Source organism: Narcine bancroftii, chromosome 1 (assembly GCF_036971445.1).
Source record: "Narcine bancroftii isolate sNarBan1 chromosome 1, sNarBan1.hap1, whole genome shotgun sequence".
Taxonomy (NCBI): Eukaryota; Metazoa; Chordata; class Chondrichthyes; order Torpediniformes; family Narcinidae; genus Narcine; species Narcine bancroftii.
The window spans coordinates 280351920-280376122 of NC_091469.1; the positions used below are offsets into that span (position 1 = coordinate 280351920).

Consider the following 24203-nt stretch of genomic DNA (forward strand, 5'->3'; position numbering starts at 1 on the left):
AAATATTCATTTTGTTTTATCCACCATTATCCTACCTTCTCCATAATAATTTAAAAAAAACTTTTTACCCTTTCCCAGTTATGACAAAGGGATTTTTTTTCAGAATTTCAGATTTGCAGCAATTGCTGTTCTTTTTAATACTCATGACTGAACATTGCTCATAAGCATATGCCAAGGTCCAAGAGATGGGAATCATGGTGCAAAGTCTTCTGTGTAATACCATCCCTGCCTAACCTTTTAAACAAAACAGGAATCACCATAATGTTATTTTAAAAGTCTGACATTGTACCTTATTTGTCTGGAACATACTGATTGCAAAATATATAAAACAGTACTCGCTGTGGCAAAGACTGTATATTTAAAAATTCCATATTTTTATGAAATTGTTTATTTTTGTACATTAAAAAGGTTGCACAGGCAAAGTGATCACAGTCTGCTTTCTCGTTTAATGATTTTTAAGGATGTAAAAAAAATGACAAGCCAAATGTAAGTCGTACAGGCAGTAGGTAGAGAGCATATATAAATTGTTCTCCAGGTCTTTCAGATCTGAGAGGAAATGAAAGAGAAGTGTTGCCTCCTTGGTATGAACTGTTATTTTTGGCTTGGGTTTGGATCCAGCATCAGTAGCATTAGCCTGAGACGGAGAACATGAAAAAAGTACACAAAATCATCAATTTCTTCACATAACACTTTCACTCTAAGGAAGCTATTTAGTAAATGTGCAGTTAACACTACATTGAATTGAAATTGTTACCACTATCCAACTTTCCATTGATACTTATTTACATGTGTAGTGTCAGAAGCAATCAAAAATCCTAACTTCAGTGCCTTTACAGAGATCTGAAAAAAAACCCAATCTCTATTAAAAACCAAAGGAAAACCAAACTGATCAGATTCTGCCTTTTCTCCCACATTGCTCTTTTACTTCAATCAAGGTATCTGCAGACTTTCATACTTTATGGTGGTCAGATTCTGCATTCCCCACTTATCATTTTCTATTTTGATTCCATATTTCAGCATGTTTTTTTTTGGGGGGGAGGAATGCTTTTGCTTTCCATTAACATTGTCTCATTGGAAGTGCTCCATTTCATTCCATTTCTCCTTTTTGACTCATTCCACTTCTAGATGTCGTTCTCTTTTCTAATTTTTTTTTCATTGGTTTCAAGGATAAGATCATCCACATGGAGCTTCATATTTGTCATTGACATTACTATGTTTTCAATAGATTGATTTTCCAGCACGTATCACCCAGATATAGTCCAATGTTAAAAGTGAGATCAATTCACTTGTCTGCAAAAGCACCAATTTTATACCAATATTTCATCTTTATTGTGGCATAACAGATAAACTTGTGTTTTTTACTCAAAAGTTTAGACGAGTAAAATAATAATGCAAAAAAGACATGGGACTGAGGATTCATCTGCATGAGGATTCACATAATCTGGGCAAAACCAAACAACAGTTTTCAAGTTAATTTTTATTGTTATTTGATTATACATACACATATTAAACCCAACAAAACAGCATATCTCCAGTCGATAGTGCATACATACAGTACATTCTACACACAAATGACATACAGTAGAAGTCCAAAAATTTGGATGTTATAAATCTGAACCTTCTGAGAATTTGGACTTTTTGAATTTAGTTGGCTTTTGTGGGCGTGTGTGGATGGATGCGTAAATGCCACAGATGCACAGTGGCAACAAGCGACCACACATATACAAGTAATTTTATCACAAATAAATTAATTTGTATACTGTAGTTTTCTTTTACAATGTTAATTTTTAAATATAATTTCAACCATTATATGCTTTTTTTGTACTGAAAAAATGTATTTTTATATTTTTATCAAGTGTTGAGTTAATTTTTCTTTAAAACTACTTGTTTTGATGAATGAAACATGCTGTACTTGCTAATGAATAAACTATCAAAATTTACCTGTTCATCTCTTCTTTATTTCTCCTTATATTTGAATTTTAAGAGTACAGCCATACCTCAACTTGCACCCGATCAAGTAACGTCTGATCGCAGATACGTCCGAGGTCACAATAAGGGTTTAAGAGAAATTTTATAATTTACGCTGGGACTGACATTGGCAAGCGTTAGTGGATGTTAAGTCATGCATCATACATTCAACATGTACAACACTTCAGTCATGGTAAGTGAAGTACACATACAGTCTTATTACTATTATTACCTGTGTATGTATATTTTTAGAGCTTCTGTACAGTATTTACATTTTATTAACTATGATATTTAGACATGTGTATGTACAATATAGAAGTTTAGGTAAATATGTAAGTGTGACATGGTATCTTATGTTGTACAGTATATTTCATCTATAAATGTTCAAGTTATGCCCAAATTGATTTGCATCCCCACTTTCAGAACATAACCTTGATGCAAGTTGATGCATGGCTGTACTGCCTGAGAAACTGGACTGATTGCCAAGCAGTCTGGCTTTTTGGACTTCTACTGTATATACATAGCAACCATTCGCCTCCTTTGAACCTACCTCTGTGACTGCAGGAGATGCTCCACTTGGGCCCACTCTTCCTCCATCACCACCATTCAGGGCCCCAAATAGTCCTTCTAAGTGAAGCAACAATTGTGAATCTGCAAGCATCATCTACTGCATTGTGTGCTCTCATTGTGGTCCTGTCTACATCAGAGAGACTGGACACAGACTGGGAGATCGCTTCATTGAGCACCTCTCCTCTGTCCACCGCAATAGTGTGAATTTCCCAGTGGCCACCCATTTCAATTCCTCGCTGTATTCCCTTGCTGATATGTCTACCAGACTGAGACCACTCACAAATTGAAGGAACAGCACCTCCAACCAGATGGCATTAATATTGACTTCTCTGGTTTTTGTTGAAACTCTCCCCTCTTCCCATCTACTGCTATCTCCTTTCCTCTAGCTCTGTCTCTCTGACTCTGTCTATCTGTCTGTCTGTCTGTCTGTCTCTCTCTCTCTCTCTCTTCCCCTTTCCCATTGTCTCCTTTCACAGAGCCAAAATCAATTCTTACCTTTCCTCTGATCATATGCAATTAACACCTTTTGTCTGTTAGTCTGTACTCCTCCCCCTCTCATTCTTCCCCCTTTCTTTCCCCAGCCTTTAATTCAGATGTTGTGTTTCTTCACATTCCTCGAGAAGTGGCTCAGGCCTGAAATGTCAGTAATATATCTTTACCTCCCATGGACGCTGCGAGACTGGCTGAGTTTCTCCAGCATTTCTGTGTTTTTACTACTATCACAGCATCTGCAGACTTTCATGTTTCAATCCCAAATAAATATGCACATAAATAACTTACAGGTTTCTAGGGTTGTTCAACAGACTCACCTCTTGTGGGAAGAAGCGGTCTCCCAGCCTGACAGTCCTAGTTTTTATGATCCTGTACCTCTCCCTTGAAGAAATTGTCTCAAAGATATTATGGGCTGGATGGTAAGTGTTCTTAATGATTCTCTGTGCCCTCTTTAAGCACCCTTCCATGTTGATATCGTCAATAGAGAGAAGGGAAACCTCAGTGATCTTCACAGAGTTTAAATCACTCTCTGTACTGACCTCTGATCTGATGTTTTGCAGCTAGCATAACTTACTATGATGCAGCCAGCTAGGACACTCTATAGTGCTCCCATAGAATGTTGTTAGAATAGTGGTCAATAGCCTTGCCCTCAAAAACCTCCTTAGGAAGTATAGGTACTGCTGCGCCTTCCCGACTAATGAGATGCTGTGGGTCCAGAATAGGTTGTCCTTTAAATGAACATCAGAAACTTTGTTCTCCCCGCTCTCTCTCTGATGGAGTCATTGATATGTTGTGGGGAGGGGGTCCTTTATCCTTGTGAAATCCACAATCATCTTATTTGTCTTGTCCACGTTGAGACTCATGTGGTTGCTCTTGCACCACTGTACAAGCCTTTCAACCTCCTCTCTGTAAGCCAACTCATTGTTGCTAATGAGGTCAACTACTATTGCATCATCTACTAAGTTGATGATTCTGTTAGAGCTGAACCTGGCAGAACAGTTCTGAGTTGGTAGTGTAAACAGTAGTGGATTTAGCGAACAGCCCTGAGGTTCTCCAGTGCTTAGTGTGATGGAGTTTGAGGTTTTTCTGCCAACCCAGACACCCTGTGGTCTTTCAATCCAGTCCAGGATCCAGTTATAGAGAGGGGCACTGAGTCCCATTTTCTTGAGCACTGGGATGATGATGAAACCTATGGGAACAATGCTGGGGTGAGATATTGAAGATGTCCGTTAGGACCTCAGTCAGCTGGTCCACACAGTCTCTCAGTACCCAACCAGTTAGGTTATCTGAGCGTGCAGCTTTGTGTAGGTTCACCCTGGATAGGATCCTCCTCACCTCAGCTGTGGCTCTGCAGGATGCTTGTTCCTTGGGGGGCGGGGGGAGGGGGGTGGGAAAAACAGGACTTGCTTTGGTGTTGCGTTGTTTCCCTCATCGAATCATGTAGAGGGTGTTCAGGAAGGAAGGCAACATTATCACTGACCTGCAAGGTTGACTTGTAATCCATTATGATTTTAATACATTGGCATATGTACCTCATGTCACCAGTGTCGCACTGTGGATCTTCTGTGCTTTGCCTTCCTGATTGGCCACGAGCATTTGGGCCTTGCTGTTCTTGGTGTCATTTTATTGTCTGACCTGAAAGCAAAATCCCGAGCTCTGAATAGTTCACGGACACTCTCATCTAACCATGGTTCCCGGTTCACCCTGACTTTGTAGTAATTGGTCATCATGATATCCTCTAGACACTTGGCTATGTAGCTGGTCACTGTACTTGCATACTCATTGATGCTGGTGTGGTCATTGTAGGTGGCCACCTCCCTTAACCACTTCCAGTCCATGGTTCCAATGAGGTCCTGCAGCTCCATAGTCCAGGATTCCATAGACACAGAAGGAGACATTTTCAGCCACTGAGTTTATGACAGCTCAGAGCACTTTGCTGTTTTTCCCTACAACATATTTTTCCTAGATTCTGCCATTGACCCTCACAAGGACAATTATCCTACCTCTCTGTACATCATTGGTGTGCAGGAAGTAACCAGAGACCCAGAGGGAACCCACATAGTTACAGGAGAAATGTACAAACTCCAGACAGACAGCACACAAGTTACAATTGAATCTTGGATGCTGGAACTGTGCATGCACAGATCTATTAGCTGATCTACAGTGAGCTCCAAACTAACTACCTGAAACTGGGTTTCAGTAACTTTGCAACCTCTGCCTGATGAATCTCCAGTCATCCTGCAATTCTCAAATATGAGCATTTCTAGTTGTACTTGTTCAAAGAACTCTTCACTTAAAGATTAGATGCTCATGGGAAGCAGTAATGAAAATTATTTTCCTGATGTTTTAGGACAATTTTAATTTGCTTTAATTCATTCTCACTGAAACATGGGTATCTCAATATAAGCAGAATCATTCCCTTCTCACATATTTTTGAAATGTAGATGAATATGATTTAAATAATTCCAGGTTAAATGTTCATATTTAAAGAATAAATACTCTAAAAGTGTGCCATAAAGATGGAGATGTGGTGAGACAAGCTCTGTTTCAGTTGCATCAGAATTCAGTTCAAAGCTGCTTAGTTTTGCTTTTAAAAATGTTCTGCAAATCCCTCCCTCCTGCTCAGTATGCCTGCAACTGGAATGCATGGGGGTGTGGGGATGGGGGAGGAATTGTGAGAATATGGTTGGGGTGGATTGGTGTGGAGCTGTCATACAATGGACTCTGGTACTTTTTGAAGTGTGAGGAGAGCAGAGTAGGAAAAGGACTGAGACTCACCAGCACTTTTGTAAAGGGAGAGAAATCAGAACATAACAACATTATATTGGATAGGGTAGGGTGAAAGGATTACAACAGCAATATTATTTGGGGGTTGGAGAGAGATCAGGTCATGCCAAACTTACTGTGAGGTAGAGAAGTGAGAAAACAAATGGGTTGAGGCTGATGGGAGGAATCATGAATCGTGAATGATCGTAGGATAGAGTGGCTATAAATGAGGGGATAGAGGATAACTGGATTGCTATCTGTTTACATCCCTTGTAACTTCCCAGTCAAATGGGCCAGCAACTGAAATGCCCAAAGTCAGGTATTCTGAGAACACTGTGGTCCAGGTTCTCTTGTCGTTTGAAGGCCATAAGGAAATTCTCAAGTGATCCTGAAATAGAAATCACATTTGGATTGCAAAGGTGATTCACCACAGAATGTGCCTAATGAAATTTCTGAGTAGTGACCCAGAAATAGACCTATCATTGCTTATTCATGGAAAAATCACTCTTTAGTGGCATAACATTTTGGGGGGGGGTGATGGGGATGAACATTATTATGATTTGGGCGCCTTTAAGATTATGCTCATTCTCATTAAATTTGGAGGATCTCTTGCATAATTTGGCATTAACAAAATGAACAGAAAAATGATACATGTTACTGCTGTAACGTGCCTATTTGAGGAAACCCAGAGTTTTGTTATTCCAAAATCAATAACAATATCTGTCCTAGAATTCATGGGAAAGGAAAAAAAATGTAGCTCTGGAAATTTGAAATAAAAATGGAAAATGATAGAAATACCCAATTGGTCAGGCAGCATCTATGAAACAAAGTTCTGCTGAAAGGTCTCTGATCTGAATCATAGACTCTGCTACTCTTTACTGCAACAGAGTTTGCTTCCGATTCTATTCCTGTTTCATGTTCATTTAGTTAATTTCACCAGCTGCATTAACAAAGTCAAGTTTACTTTAATTCCTTGCATCAAAGAAAGAAAAAAACTCAACTGGGATTGAGTGACCTCTCGTGGAAAATATGGGTGGCATTGGCTGAGAATGAATAATAAATATCCACAGCCTTTATAAGAGTGAGCTTGGATGTGATGAAGGGCTGGATTCTTGATATTCCAAATTGTTCTTTGTATCTACAGATCCGATCCCCAACAAGGGACGCACCTTCAGAAAAGGACAGGAAGAATGCGTCCCTGGGTGAGCTGTCAAAGTTTATCCTCTGGTAAGTAAACAGCTGGTGCCTGACATTCTACGTAGTATAGGAAATCTGGCATTGTGGAAGTTTGCAAAATGATGAATATGCAAGTCCACAAAGAGATCTGAAACAAAATACATTTTACGGAACCAGAATATTTTTACTGGCCGTTTCTCGAATAACTTGAGTATACATTTGAGACTATGCCCCACATGTGAGAGGCAGGAAATGACTTCAACTTTTTCTTCCCGCAGAATCCAAATATTTGATCCTGTGTCTTACCTGATTGCTGAGCTCTCCAGGCTGTGTGATCTTTTAGCCCAAATAGATTCCCTCCAGACTCTTGTTTCAGTAGGCAGCTGGCCAATCAGAAATATAGTCTGTCATCTCCTCTATTGATCACAACGTCCAAAAGTAGTAAGCATGAAAGCTAATTCATCGGAGAAAGGAAGTTCCTTATTCTCTGCCTCTTCTTTAAATGTGGAAAGGCTCCAGTAGGGAAACCATACATATAAATCTCCTAATTGTACTATCTCTTAATAATTTTGCAATAGAATGGTTGAGTAATATATTGATAATTACTGTTCCCCTTCCCGCCACCAGACTTATTTGAGTTACTTGTGCCATCTTGACACTCCTGAGGGATAGACTTATCCCATGGCATACAGTATATCTTCACATATCAAATGCCTGCACTACCCAACTTACATCTAACTGTTGTTTCTGGAATGCCTGAATAGGAAGAATGGGCTCCAACATGTTCAGCTACAAGAAGAAGGTTCCTCTCAATACCACTTAGTGGAAATAAGCATTTGCCTATTTGAGACAAGTTGGCTTTGCTGAGATGCTGCTGATACTTCTATTTTATTTTATTTTATTTTATTTTATTTAGTTACAACACTCTAGAAGTCGATTCCGGCCATTTAAACCCATGCCACCCAATTACACCCAAATTAACCTACAAGAGAACTCCATACATTTTGGTGGTTGGAGGGAACCAAAGCACCAGGGGAAAACCCACGTAGACATGGGAAGAACACACAACTCCTTACAGATAGCGCTAGATTCAAATCCAGCATGCTAGCGCTGTAATAGTGCCATGCCTACCATTATGCTAGCTGTGCTGCCCAAGAAGGAGCTGAGTGTTAGTCTTACCGTTGGCATTTGATTTTTTAAAAATTGGTCTTCTCTGGTATTCCTGATGACAGATGAGTTTTCAATGGGGATGAACCAAAAATCTTAGCCTCAACCTATCTTTTCCACACTGGGTGCATTCATGTTTGATGTGTCTCTCAGGCTTCACCCAGTTTCCCATTAAACACCTTTTATAAAGATGGATATTAATCCAGCAATTTTATCAAGATGTAAAATACACTTCTGGTCCCATCATTAGTAGAAAATATGTGGCAGCAATCATTCTTCCAAGAAGGATTCTGGACTTTGTGACAGCTACATTACCTTTTAAATAATAACATTAATAATTAAACACATTGTTAAATTATAGATACATTTTAAGACTGCATATGAATCTCTAGTGATAAGTAACAGCTTTCCCAGCCTGTTATAGATCATTATTTCTGCATATTTGCTCATTGATTGTTTGAAAATGAGCCGACCACGTGTTGATTGCAATCTGACCCCCTTGATTTATTCTTGGAGACCCTGGGAAATTAATCAATGTAGGATGTACATGGTTAAAAACAAAAATAAGTCAAACCGTGCAAATAAAAACTGATTTAATACAAAATTTATTTCATGCTTGAATCTTTTTTTGCATATTATATTGTGCATGCACGTATTCAGAACTAAATTGCATACAGTGCTGAAGTATTGATTCCAACTTTAGTAGAGAAAATTGGAGTGAAGTCATTTTTGGACTTGGACCAGTAGTCCTGCCATGGAAATCAGCGCGAATAAATTTGTTCAATGGAATGCACGCTTCCTAATTTAGTCTGCAAGTCTGAAATATACACTTGCAAATGCAAAGAGGCCAAGACCTTCTGGATGAAGAGTTAATATTTATAGATACACATATCCAGAAAATATAAGCTTACTAGCATGCCAACCTAATCAGATACAGGGGCAATGTGCTTTCTGAATACATGGATTTAACGACTTGTTTCAAATGGAGATCTGAAGCATGGATGAGTGGTCAATATGACCAATCGCCATCTACATAGTTTAATCTAATTTTGCACTGTTTCATGAATAATACAAAAAAAGCTATTCTTTGCAAATAAATATAGTTAATTCTTACATTATGATCACATCAAAGTTTTGTAAAAGTAAAGTATTTTGGAAGGAAATAGAACATCTGATTTAAAGGTTACTCATAGAATTACAGTTTCTATAACATGCAGTTCATGCTAGCAAACAAATACAAATCATCTACCTTTTGTGGAAACATTGGGCTTTGGAAAGCTGACAATTCTGAGTCAAATCTGTTGCACACAATGGTCCTTAGAAGCCTGTTTGGCTTGAAGTAGCTTTGCTTGTCCTACAGAGGTGGGTCTTCTTCTCTTGAAATGTTCCTAGTGGACAGATAATTGCCCACAGAGTGTCCAATTCTGTCCCAGCTCATTAAGTTACTCTGACTGCCCCTGCTTGCATATATTTAGCAATGACAGGGCTGCCTTTGCAGAAATCTGCATGCAAAGAATACAGTGAATACTTGACCTTCTTTCTCCTGCCCTTCAATACAAATGTGGCATTTTGTTTCTGCTTTCAAAAAATATATATAGCTGCATGCAGAGGGGCAGTGTCCTTCTTCTAAAGACCTTCACATGCATCCAGATTCATTGGGACTTCTACAGAGTATTACTCATAACCAGTTTGGCTTCCATGCATTGGCACTTCAACTACATGTTTGAACTCCTTCAGGGTAATGTGGCTCAAAAGGTCCCAAGAAAGAAATCTTCAAACATTGACCAGGTGCCCAGTTTATAAACATAAATGTGACCTATTTCCAAAGAGCCATTCTTTTCACGGCTGGATGCCTGTACACCCGAAGCAATCGACTGGTTAATCAATTATGGGGAACTGCATGTAGATGCATTATTTCCATTTATGCACCAAACACATGTAACATATCGACCATCATCATGTGCCTGAGTGATCCCATCTAGAAATCAATGAGGATTGTCCCACTAATGTCAACAGTGGGATCACCAGCAACAAAGTGCTACCTAGAAACATGCAATCTTCAGACTTATTACCTGGTTTTATGCAAGACAGTATAGGTTGCAGGACTAAAGCTTTGGACCATTCTCAGCTACTAATCCATGCTATAAAATGGATGGTATGGGAGACGGAGAAAGCCTCAATGGACAAGGAGAGCTGTAGAGCGAAGAAGACACTGAAGGCAATTTTAGTATATTTCTGCTCATGCCAGCTCTGTTGCTTAGGCTTCTTGAGTTTTCAAAACCTTTATGTAGGAAAAATGCAAAGTACAGCATTGGATCAACAATAGAATGGATAATGATGAGTCTACATCATTGCCAGTCTGATAAAGCATCTCCATGCACTTGCATGCTCAGAGTAGTATCACTGATAATGAAAGACAAAGAGAAGTAGTTACCAGGGATTGACTCTATATCCCTAAGTCAACAACCCTTATTTCACCAGGCATTGATTTCTAACTTGGGAACTTGGGTGTTGTAATAGGCTGTGTTGGATGTGAGTGTTCTCTTGCAATATGATGTCACATTAGTATTCACTCTGTAGTGTTGTTACACTGAGATATTAATTTTTCCTTAGTCCTTTTGTGCTTCAATATACCATTTCTGGAATTTGGCACTACCAGTTTTGGAGAACACCAAAAAGGTTGGAACTTGAAGAAGGTACCATGTCAACCATGAGGTGGAAATATTTCAGTCAAATACTCCAAACCAAAATCCAACCACTCTGCCGTCAGTGACTAGCTCTAATCCCACTCATTTTCTTCAGTCTAATGGCAGGCATCAGTGTCTCGTTCATCTGCATTACTTTTCTTATTAAATATAACATTTTTAGACATACAGCACGGTAACATGTCCTTCCGGACCATGAGCCCTTGCCCCACAAATACATCAATTAACCTACAATCCCTGTACATTTTTGAAGGGTGGAAGGAAACTGGAGTATCCGGAAGAAACCCATGCAGATACGGGGTTTATCAAATTCCTTACAGACAGTGCTGGATTTGAACCTAGGTCACTGGTGCTGTAATATCATTGCACTAACTGGAACGTTAACCATGCCCTCCATTTACCATATTGTGTGAAGCAGTTTGCCTTTAATCACACTAAGTGAGGGAATATTTGCTCATATGAAAACTATGTGATGCTGTTACAATCCTGAATCTAAAAGCTGCGTCTCAGGACAAGATGAAAATCATGAATATTTGGGATTTAAATAGTTATATGCAAATACTCTGAGGGAAACCACATAAGGGAATATTGTTTTAAGACTTGGTTTTAATTAGAAAACAAGAATACAGAAAACAATTATGTAGTGCTGTGGTGTGCAGAATCATGGAGTTGTTCAGTACAAGAGCTTGTTGGACCTGCATCATGAGAATTTTACAAGATTGGAGCTTCATTGTACAAAATGGCAGACAGTGTTTAAGAAATTTATTTGTTAGGAGACAGGGGAAATTGGAATTAATCCAAACAATTATGATTGCACTGGCTCAGTAGAAATATTGGTGCATTGCTTTGAAATCAAATGTGTTGTGTGAATTTTGAACAGTTGCGCAGAGGGAGGGCAGTACTGAAGAGGGAACAATTTGCATTCAACATCACCTATTCATATAGTATAATAAAATGAGTAGATCTATCTCATAATGCTTACAGATGGATAGTAAAGGAGTTAAATCTAAATTTAAATTGAAAATGTATCAAGTGAAATTTGTACAAATTGTTTTAGCACTAACTAGAAAATGTATTGCTATAACTTGGAAATGAGATACAGATTTGGGAAGGCAAAGATGGCAGAGTTGTATATTGCTTGAAAAATTACTTATAAGAGATAAATACTATATATTTTGGAAAATATGGTGCCCATATTTACAAAGGGCCAGTACGAATATTTAAATGAAACTCAGGCATTCCTTTCTCCTAAAGGTCTCTTTATATTAAAAGACATTTTATAATATGGAGAACTCCTGTTGTAAATCTTTTGTCCTATACTTTCTTTCTTTTTAGTAGGGAGTTAATGGGGAGAAAGGGAGGGATATTAGTGGGCGGGGGGGGGGGTTCTTAATTCTCTATCTTTTTCTGCTTTTTATATTTTACACACACACACACACACACACACACACACCCCATAAGTATTATTAGAAGTTGATTTATAGTAATGTTATGTATCTGAATTTTAGTGGGTTTTAAATTTATAAACAAAATTTTTTTTAAAACGTCTACAGAGCACTCATCTTTTCACTTCACAAGCACTCCAGAACTGCCAAATCAGAGATGGGTTTTGGAGCAGAATGCCCATTTCTATTCAGGCCAGTCAGTGTATCAGCCAACTGAAAAAGAAGACTTTAATTTCATTGACAGAATTTTGATTTGAATCCAGGGGTAGAGCTGAAAAGCCAGCATGTAATTCACCAAAACATACTCCCCCTAGTAAATGTCCCCTTCTTACCCCTATCCCCTCTGGCAACTCCTCCCACCACGTGACAATTCTCTGCATTTAATTTAGGAAGTGCCAGAGCTTCACACTTGTTCACACTGAGGAAGAAATCAAGCTAGATAATGAATACCTTTTGAAATATCAGGCCATTAGGTTAGTCTTTCATTCATATACTAAACCAATCAGCATGACATTGAATAGTGCATTCCATCTAGTTAATTAGCTCTCTGAGACCCAAACAATAAAAAAAAATGGTAACTAACCCTGAAAAGTTGTCAACTTAAACAAATGGAACAGAAAATCCAATGTTCAGCTGGTCCTAATTAGGTAAGCCATGACAATAGTTTTCCATTTATCTATTTCTTTTAATGTGAGTGAATTATTAATATGTGGTTAACAAGTTGACTTCACCAAATTTAACTTCATGAAAATTCTTTTTGGAGGATATTGATGTCACCTCCAAGGTGGAAACTAGATGGATGTGTGTTTGATCTGCTATTTCATAATATATGAATTGAACGTACACCTGGGAACTCTTTGGTCTTTCATCTCAGTAGGAATTGGTCTCATTTTGATGCCAATTTGATACTATTCTGAAGTCCATTGAAGCATTTAAGAACTATACATGCAACCAATTCCATTTCAAACATGCACAAGAACTTAACATTGAACAGGTCTACAAGAACACAAACAGGATGGATTTAAGCTGAAAAGTTTCCATCGTTCATGCTGGTAGAAACACATTTCCACGGGCCAACAATATGCTGACATTGAAACACACTAGTGAATTACTCTTTAGCCAATCTGTCCAATACGGAATCAAATTCAACACTTTGCTACAAAGATAAATTTAGCTGAGATTTTCAAGCTACTTTCTTATGAAAGTGTTGTGATCAATTTTTTTTAGTCTGGCTTTTAATTTACATTATAAATTATATTTACATATTAAGTGTTCTCTATAGAAGACTGTCCATCAGAAATGGCACATGAAGCTCCTATATACCACACCAATGGTATGGCCTGGATTATAATGTCTCTCTATGTATAGATCTATATATATACATATATATATATACAATACACCAGTGAGAGGACTTGAATGAAATTCTACACTTTAATTCATGGCGCTTAGCGTCTTTCTAAAATTTCTATGGAATTTCATAGACAATTACTCTACACAGCTAAGCATTGCTTATTATTCCATGATAAACCTTCCCAATGTAGCTGTATATCCTAGCAATACTAGATTAACAGATTGATATATATACCTATAAGGTTACATATCTTGCCTGTGTGTTACGTACCCTTTCTTATTCCTCCATCGGGTGGACATGCAAATTCCCCGGTTGATAAGAGGAAGCAGGGCCCGTCTCTGGCATTCCTCTCCCTGGTGTTAGAACGAGTGAAGGGGAGGTGATCTTCAGGCGTCAGTGCCTGGTCAATATGAGGACAATCTTCGTTTGCCAATGCTGCATTTGCTGCATCACCGTTCTGTTTAAAATCTTCAAATATACAAGCAAAAGCTGAATGAAATGCTAAGTACTATGTTTGTGTTTCTTACTAAAGGTTAGCAGAATCTATGGTTTGTAACGCTCTATGCAATTAACTAAAGTTACTCCAGAGGCAGCACATTCAGCCAATAAAATATTTTGCATTGGCAAATAATATCACATAAATATAGTAAGCAACGGCACCAAAATTTGTGATAAATATCAACAATTCTAAGCAAAAGTAACTGGTCTCAGTCTGCATGGAACAGAATGAGCACGATTTTGTGAAAAAAAATTCTGTAATAGGCTGATGGATGAAGATCTAGAGATGCTTCTGTGATTCATAAGTTCTTAAGGGGATGCTTTGATGCAGTCTCTGACAAATGAGACAGCCACCAAGAGGTTTAAATAAAGACTTCTCTGTGGCCACTAGGCTTGATGGAGGAGGAGGAGGGGGGGGGGGGTCAGAGGGGTAGAAAATCAAGTTAACCTAACCATTCGATTTGTCAAATGTTGAAATCGTAAATAGTCCTGTTCAATATGTTTTGCAGACAATTTTTTAATCATGTGCAGCTTATTACCATGTGATATTGGGAAGCAATAGTCCGATCTGTTTGCCACAGACATCCTTTAACATAGTTTATTGCCAACTGAATCCAGAGTCATTGCCTTCATAGAAAAGTGTTAAAGTTACAGAATATTACAGCACAAAAGAAGGGCATTTGGCCCAATGTTTTTTTGCCAGATTGTCGATCAAAATGTCCAATTAGTCCCTAATCCCATAATACTGATTTCAGATTTTGAATGTTTATACTATTGCCAAATAAAACAAAGAAGTAGCAAAAATCTCTTTATGAAAAATGAAAAATATAATTCTAACAGCAACACTGTTCCCTATTAATTTTCCTCCCAAAGAACTACACCCTGTTATCCCTTTTTTAAAAATTCTCATTTGCAACTACTGTATCTTTTAACTCGATGCATCAAAATGCATCGAAGTGCATCAGCCTAGAAAACATTACGCTTGGAAAGGTAAGTGAAACAAGTCGTCAACAGCAAGCCAACATAAATTTCAGTTAAGAAACCATTGCTTCAAACTTTCCAATACCCAAGACATCAGGCATTGAGCAAAGAGCCTTGCGTTATAAATATGCTAAATTTACAAATGATGCTAAGCTGCATGGCGATGCAGGCTGTGATAAAGATTTCAAGAGGCTTCAGGGTGACTTGGATAGATTAGGAGAGTGGGAAAATATTTGTCAGATGCAGTATAATGCAGACAAATATGAGACTATCCACTTTGGTGGCAACAATAGGAAGGCAGATTATTATCTGAATGATGAGAAATTAGGAAAAGAGGAAGTACAATGAGATTTGGATGGTGCCTCATTTATTGAAGATTGCTTGCTGTCAGGGTGTAGCCAGGTTCTAAAGTTAGGGGGAGTGAGCACATTAAAAAAAAGGTCCCATGACACATACCAGATGGTGAGTCAGTGGTTGAGTGGCAGGCCGCACTGATTTTTCGGCAGCATCGGACTGGGTAGGAGGGTGGTGGCAGTGGTGTCAGACCAGGTTTGGGGGGGGGGGGGGTAGAAGGCACCTCTTATGAATTTTGTGTTTGGGGGGAAGCTTTTGCTCTCCCTGCAGCCCCCCCCCCCCCCTTCCCTATCTCTGCCACTGCCTGCTGTATCTGCATCCCAATAAAAAGAGAAAATGGCACGTTAGCCTTTATTATAAGAGGTTTTGAATATAGAAGCAGGGAGGTTTTACTGCAATTAAATAGGGCCATGGTGAGACCATACCTTGGGTATTGTGCACAGTTTTGGGTTCCTAATCTGAGGAAATACATTCCTGCTATTGAGGGGGTGCAGAGAAGGTTCACCAGACTGATTCCTGGGGTGAAATACTGATGTATGAAGAAAGACCTGACAGGCTGAGATTATACTCATTGGAATTTAGAAGAATAAGAGGTGATCTCATTGAGACATAAAATGTCAGGATCAGGAAGATGAGATGCTAATGTTACGGAAGTCCAGAAATATGGGTAACAGTCTAGGGATAAGGGGTAAGAAATTTAAGATGGGAATGAGGAGAAACTTTTTTTTCATTCAGAATTGTGCATTTGTTGAATATATTCAACAAACTCTGGAGGTTGATGTGTTAGATATATTGATAAGGGAGTTGGATATGCCCCTATTGGCTAAAGGGATCAAAGAGTACGGAGAGAAACCAGGAACAGGATATGGAAGATGTATCATCAGCTATGAATGGTGGAACAGACACAAAGGGTTGAATGGCCTTCTCCTTCTCCCATTTTCTACATACTCAAAGTCCATTCCTGTAGGATCTATACAGAACAGGGGTTTAATATAGAGGATTGGATCTCCATGATTGGGCTGTTCAATGAGAGTGGTGGAGGAGGAATAATCAGTGACTATAGAGGTTCGAGGAAAGAAATTAAGTTGAGAGGGTTGGTCTGACAATCAGTTTAGGAAATTGGGGATGCAAAAGAGAGCCACTGTGAAGGGAAAGCTTTTTAAATTTAGTGGATGTCCAGAAGCAAGATCCCAATAACAGACTCCATAGTGTAGCACTGTCTCTTTCACTTTCAGCTACAAAAGAAACAGGCCACAAATCTGCTAACATTGCAGGCCATGTAAGTGCACATGAACCTCATGGAATAGTCTGTGCCTTAGTGCATTAGATGCACAGAGCACGCAGAGAAAATTCACAAACTTGGCAGAGTGATCAGTAAGTCCTGGAATGTCCTTTGCAGAGGATTTTCTGATGAAATGGTACAGTGCACATAAATCTATGGTATGGGACACAATATTGAGTTCCTCATGTTATCATTTTGTTACAATGAAAAGAAAGGATCTTTCTTCCTTCCCACACCTGCCAAACACGGTGCATGAAATTGTGTGAATATATACAAAAGTCAAAAATTACTATGAATGTAGAAAGAAATGCTGTTTTTTGATGAGCAAGATATAATCTGGAATGCAGAAAGTAAAAGGTATGCAAGTATAAAAGGAAAATTGCAGAATGCTTTGACCACAGAATTGGAGATTAAAATACCATTGTTTTCAGTCAGTAACTTAAATGATTTTTGTTACATCATAATTGGATAGTTTAAGTAACAGCTCATTTATTAAGTATTGTAGGTTTAATTCCCTTTTATAAAATTCAGAAAACAACTAGCCTTCCTGCTGTAGATCAAGATGTCAAGAATGTACTGCTTCTCACCCTTTCTCTTGCCCTCATTTGGCCTTTATTAAATTTCAGTTTATTAGCCAAATGTGTTTTTCCATTATAATCTGGCTTTCTTCAATTAAATGCAACATCAACTATATTGCTCATTTCTTTTAGAAATATCATAAAGATAAACATAAGAGGTAGAGAATTGAGTCAGCCATTGCTTCTCTTGCCTGCTTCATCATTCAGTAAGATTCTGGCTGATCTATTATCCCAGCTTAGCTTTACTCGTGCTCTCTTGATTCTCTTAACATCCATATATTTATCAATTCCTCTAAACATTTTTTTGGAACCAAGTCTACACATCCCTTTTTGTACAGAGGGTAGTGAATCTACCCTCAGTGAAGGAATTTCTTCTTATTTTGAATCTGTGTACACTTCTGTGAAATAACTACTCTGCATCCACCCTGTTAAGCTTAGTAAGAATTTTTTTCAGTGAGATTGTAACTCATTTTTTTCTAAACTCAAAGAGGTATTGGCCCAATCTTCTTAATCTTTCCTCATGAGACAAACTTCCAATTTCAGTAAAAATTCAGGTGAACCTTTAATGCAAGTATATCGTTTCTTGGGTAGAGAGAGAGAGTTTTGCATGCAATATTCCAGGTAGTCTTACCAAGGTCCTATATTATTATAGTAAAATCTTTTACTCATCGACAAATCCTTTTGGAATAAAGGCAAATTTACAGTTTGCCTTCACAAATGCTTTTACTTTCTTATCTGTGAATGATTTCTATTTAAGTTGTGTGCTGATCTGAAAGATGTGAAAAATAGAAAAGACTAGAGACAGGAAATGGAGAGAATCTTGCTCAATGTCTCCATTGGCAAAGATGTTATCAGGAAGTGGAGATAATTTGAAGATGATTGTAAAGTGACAAGAAATTTTATTTTATTCTGTAGCAAATGATTAAGGTGTGGCATTGACTGCCACAAATGATCATGGGTTCAAATGTAGCCTTCAAAAAGAACTGGATCAATATCTGAAGGCAGGAAATGTGCATGGCTATGGAGAGGGCACAGAGAGTGGGGCATCGGAATATTTATCTGTAGAATTGGGATGAATGGTCTCCTGCCACGTTGTAACGGTTCTGATAAAAGTTCCTGGGGTTGAACCAGGCAGCTGTGAAATTGGCTATGGTGTGAGAATTGGAGCTTGAATAGGATTGGAGATGGACTGTATTAGAGAGAGTGCAACATAAATTCACCAGACTTATCCTGGGGATGAGAAGATTATAAATGAAGCAGCACTGAATAAGTTATTTTGAGTTTAGAAGAATGGGAGTAATCTCATGGAGATGTACATGATTCTGAGAGGGGTTGTGACATGTTAGAGAGTCTAGAAGAATGATTGTCGACCTTTTTCTTTCCAATCACATACCACTTTAAGTAATCCCAATGCCATCAGTGCTCTGAGATTGGTAAGGTGGTATGTGAGTGGGAAGGGAAGGTAGAGAGCCACTGCTGTAGACCCAATTGTTACTGAAATAATTTGCTTGAGAAAAATTATCATTGAACCATTTCCTTTGGAGTTATGAAACCATGCACATAACAAGTCAATTAGGTACGATTAAAACACTGGTTTTCAAACTTTTTCTTTCCACTCTCATACCACTTTAAGCAATCCCTTGGCATAGGCACCGATGGCATAGCGAATACTTAAAGTAATGTGTGAGAGGAAAGAAAAAGGTTGAGAACCACACCTGGTGCCAATTGTTAGGATGTAGGTTGAGCATTTGTGACTGTGAAGAAGAGAAAATTCTTCATGTCAGCGACTGGAAATCTCTATCTCAATAGATTTTATCGAAAGATGAATAATAGTTGTTTTTCACATTAAAGTGGGGAACACAGAACAGGCAGCTAAGTGAATTTGAGGCTCAGGATTAATCATGATGAGATAGTGTCGTGCAGAAGGCTTGAAGAGCTATTGGACATATTCCTGCCTCATTTGATTTTGTTATGTTCTAAAATTTTGAGGTATGTAAGAGGGCTGGATTAAAGAGACATGTTGCTGAGTCTGGGACTGGAAGTCGAGTTGGCCAATGCTTGCAGAAAATCCCCTGTAAATCATGTTGCCAAATGACCTTGGCAGGCTAGGAGTCTGCATGCTGATGGCCTTGAAAATATTATTTTACCAAAACAGAACTATTGAACACATTAAAGATGCATTATCAAAAGACAGTGAATCTTAATCAGTAAAAATTACTGTTCACATCGTTTCTCTGACTTTTCCCTGCATTCATTTTCTCTTTTCTGTTTTGTTGATTGTAAGTGTTTTAAATGAGTTAGCTTCCTGAAGAAAGAACAGAGAGAGAAATCTGTTGGGGTTGGATTAACTTTACTAACTGTAATTTTAACTTTTATGTTTTAAAATATTTTTCATTGCTAACTATACTGTAATTGACCTATATTTATATTTTCGTTTCTTCGTGAGACCACGTGAAAAAGCAAAGTAGGACATTACTGTTTGTGATATTAGCAGACGCACATTTAAAGCATTTGATTGGCACTCGTTTAATGCTGGTGTTAACCTGTTTATTTTAAATGCGTCCATTAGTATACAAATAGCAATTTTAGACTAAAACTCTTGAATACTAAAATAGGTATTAGAAACATCTTAATCTGATGTGATTATGTGAGTATATTTCTCTCATTGAAAGAGTTAAACATTGTACTAAAATGCACAATTATTTGATGCTAATTCACTCAGAAACAGCAGGGAAAATGGCTTCTCAGATTTGCTTACAAAGATATAGCATTAGTCGTAACTATTATTCTGAGCTATTTTGTAATAATAATGCATGGCAGATTTCTAAGAGCAACATGAAATATATTTACAGACGAAATATATTTTACTTTTCTGTAAGTAAAATGGGGTGCTATTTTAGAGGAGTTTGAAGCCATTCTGTATATATTTTCATGCACCAAAATTCCTATAGGAGAGCTAGTAATTAGGCTTTAGACCTTATTTGGAATCCAAAGTCCTCAGTTTAGCCTGGGATATAGTTTTTAATTAATCATATATTTTCTTATATACATTAACTACAGTTTTACCCCATTCTTGATCCCCACTGTTGATCAACTTAAGACCAAGCTCTATCCTAAATCCAGCGAATGGATGGTAATATTTCACTCTAGAGGTTATTACCAATTAACTATGAATAATTCTAAATGCTTTAGGGAAATATAGTAAGTTTGGTAGTCATTTGGAGAATCAAATCATCGAAATTTTTGCTTTACCTTTTCTACAAACAAAACTGTCATAAGCCTTAATTCACAAATTGTACTAAGATTCCATAAGTAGCTGGTGTTATTAAGTTACCTCAACAATGCATGGATGCATTCCAACGTAGTAACTTGCCACATTGGCTGCACCCTATTTGGTAATGTGCTTACTAAAATAATGTTTGATACAAAACACTAGCATGGCTTAAATGTGCTGCCTTTCCAGAAATCCAAAGCTAGTTGAGATATAAAATGACTACCAGGGGTAGATGCAAAGGAGGCATTCAAGGGTCAGATGGACATTCCTCTAAGAGGTTTCCTACCTGCTCTGTTTATTTCTAAAATCTCTTCCTGAGCGAGTGGGCATGTGTCACTCTGTGTACTGTGATGTGGAGAGTTTACACCAGATTTACAATAATTGGGGGATCCCAGCTGGGGCGGTCTCGGTATATGCTTCTTTTTCTTCTTTGGTAATTTTTGTTTGGCCATTGCTAAGGAGTAATACATTCCAAAATTATTGACAATAACAGGGACTGGCATAGCAATGGTCAGCACGCCCGAAAGAGCACAGAGGGCTCCTACCAACATGCCCGACCATGTCTTAGGATACATGTCTCCATAGCCAAGTGTAGTCATGGTTACTACGGCCCACCAAAATCCAATCGGAATATTTTTGAACTGTGTGTGTTTATCGGCTCTCAGATCATGGGGGTTAGCACCTATCCTCTCAGCATAGTAGATCATGGTGGCAAATATCAGGACGCCAAGTGCCAAGAAGATGATGAGCAGCAGAAATTCATTGGTGCTTGCACGCAAAGTATGTCCTAAAACTCTCAGTCCTACAAAATGACGGGTCAGCTTGAAGATTCGCAGGATTCGGACAAAGCGAACCACTCTCAGGAAGCCCAGTACATCCTTAGCAGCTTTGGAAGACAAAGCACTGAGTCCTACCTCCAGATAGAAGGGCAGAATGGCCACAAAGTCAATGATATTGAGAGTATTCTTGATAAACTCCACTTTGTTAGGACAGAAAGTGATCCTCATGAGAAATTCAAAGGTAAACCATACCACACAGACTCCTTCGATGTACATTAAGAAGGCTTCTGTTTCTGTTTCCTGAATAGTTTCCAACCGCGTTTCATTTCCATTCCTTATAATCTCCGTTCTGTTAACAATTGGATTAAATGCCTCATGGGTCTCGAGGCAGAAAGTGCTGATTGAGACCAAGATGAAGAAAAGTGAAGCAAAAGCACAGTACTGTGAAGAAAAATAGAAAAGAAAAACATATTAATGGTAATAATTGTAAACTAAGACCAGATCAAACAGAGCAGTTTCTAAAGAATGAGAAATTAAGTATTTGGGCAAATAGGCCTGTTCTTTACTAATTGCCCTCAAATCTCCTTCACCATCTTTTCACCCACAAGCTTAACAATCATAGATTTTCATGAAAATTATTTATTTGCTTTGTACAAAATTCTGCAGAAAAAGTTCTCCATGTAAAAAAAAGTAACATATTAGATCTTTAAATCAATTATTCCATTTCACATACATTTTTAAAGAACCCACTCACAGATTGTCTTACACATTGTATGCAAGAGATATTGGGAGGGTGTGCCCTTCTAGAATTTCCTACTCCCCGCAACCGCCCCCCCCCCCACCTCCGCCAAAAGATGGCCCTTTGTATTGGTTACATATTGGTTTAAATATGTCTTGTAGCCCATACTACTGAATTCTGAAATATGATACTTAGGTGCAGTCAATCCAAGATCATTCCTTTAGTGGGAAGGCAGAATGGATGTCTCTCGTTGAGAACATCTTTGAGATCATAGAGGTCTATATATTCAAGCCATTGGGAATGAACCAGAAGTAGTACCACTGCATCCCTCTCACCATATTTTCCATCACAATCACACAGCCTTGAGGACCACCTTACAGTAGCTTTGAGGTTCTGAGCATGTTCGAAGTAACCCCAAAGCAACACCTTAAATATCTTGCACAGTTGCCACCATTTTTAGAAAAATATCTGAAATGAGTTATTGAATTGAATAGAGAGGTTCTTATTATGATCACCCAAGCTACATCCTGGTGCTTGTTAGAAAGTTCTGATACTGAGATGACTTTGCCAAATGGCCTTGTCAGGGAATTATCCAATTGAATCTACTCTCTCATAACCTCTTTGGATATTGAATATATTCTATATCAACTTTGGAGTTGAGAATTCCTTTTCAGAAATCTCTCTACCTGAGAAGGACTCCACCTTGCTGGGATATGCTCAGTTTGCTCAGCCAATAATTGATGAGGCTAGCCTAGAATCTTCCATCCAATTCTTAACACCATTCTTGAGGAAGTGAACTTAAGAAGATGCACTTGAGATATCATGGAAGAGGACTTGGGATGAAGTCCAGCAGTTATGCAAAGGGACTAGAAAATATGAGATGCTTCACCTTAGCAGTCAAAGGCGATTTAACGGAAATTTTCAAAATTATGAAATTATTTGATTGAGAAGGTGGAAAAAAATGATATAATCTTGGAAGAATGTCTGTGGCCAAATATTTTTTAAAAGTTGGCAAAATAACATCATGAGTTACTTAATGAGATGAAAATATTTTTCTCCGTAGCAAGTTTTTAAAAATCTGCAATGTACAGTCTGAAAAGGAAGAAGATTTATTTGCAACTTTCAGATATATGCTTGAAAAAGAACATTTTCAGGAGGTGGAGAAAAACTAAGGTGATTGGACTAATTGGATAACTTTTAAGGTGCACAATTGACTAAATAGCTTCAGGTGAAGTGTAACGTATGTAAGCAAGAGAGACTGCAGATGCTGGCAAACTGGAGCAATACACAAAATGCTGGAGGAACTCAGCAGGTCAGGCAGCATCCGTGAAAAGCAACGGTTAACATTTTGGGCTGGAACCCTCCATCATTCCTGATGAAGAGTTTCTGCCCAAAGTATGCTTTGGTTTCTGCCTAAAGCATTGACTGAGTTCCTCCAGCATTTTGTGTGTTTCATGTAAAATATGTGTGGGGTAAAGTGAAAGAAAGAGAGTCATGTTTGTGTCAGAACACTTCTTTAAACATGCGTTTAAGATGAGAAGGAAAAAAGAAGATGGTGCAAAACAAATCTTTATATGCAAAGAGTGGTAGGTGTGTGGCAGGTTGTAGAAGCAGGTATGATTACAATGTTTCAGAGGCATCGAGACAGACAATTGAATAGGTAGGGAAATGTGGACCACATGCAAGCAGATGGGATTAGTTAGATTGGCATTGAGGTCAGCACAGACATGGTGGGCCGAAGGTTCTTTTACTGTTCTGTATTATTCCTGAGAGACGTTTGCAATGTCAATGGATATCTCAATGTAGAAGCTAAATTACATCAATTTAATTTGTCTATATATTCTATAAAAAAAAAACTGTTGTATTGGTCCCATAGAGCTACTGATCAAGATTTGACATGATTACAGGTACATTAAAATAGAACTCTAATTTGTACATGTCTTTATCAACTTTGGTCTGAGTGTTCAAGGGTATATGATGGTGTTAAGTTTCAGTTAAATACACGGTCAAAAGGACTCCTGTGGAATAAAGCAGGGGTGGCAGAATTGAAGCTCCTTCTCGTGATGTAATATGGC

At 38.2% G+C, this 24203-nt stretch overlaps 1 protein-coding gene across 8 annotated transcripts in view; it reads right to left on the reverse strand.

The window, feature by feature from the left end:
* Window positions 1-9576: 9576 nt before the first annotated feature.
* Window positions 9577-24203, reverse strand: part of LOC138751587 (voltage-gated potassium channel KCNC1-like) — a 54691-nt gene continuing 40064 nt past the window's right edge. Inside the window, exons 2-5 of one of the 8 annotated variants that reach the window (XM_069914070.1) lie at window positions 20897-21830; window positions 13910-14111; window positions 12622-12623; window positions 10281-10420 (exon numbers count right to left, since the gene is read on the reverse strand). In XM_069914070.1, coding sequence (XP_069770171.1) covers window positions 10281-10420; window positions 12622-12623; window positions 13910-14111; window positions 20897-21830 — 1278 coding nt within the window. The other 7 variants (XM_069914059.1, XM_069914108.1, XM_069914117.1 and 4 more) reach the window with 7 other exon arrangements.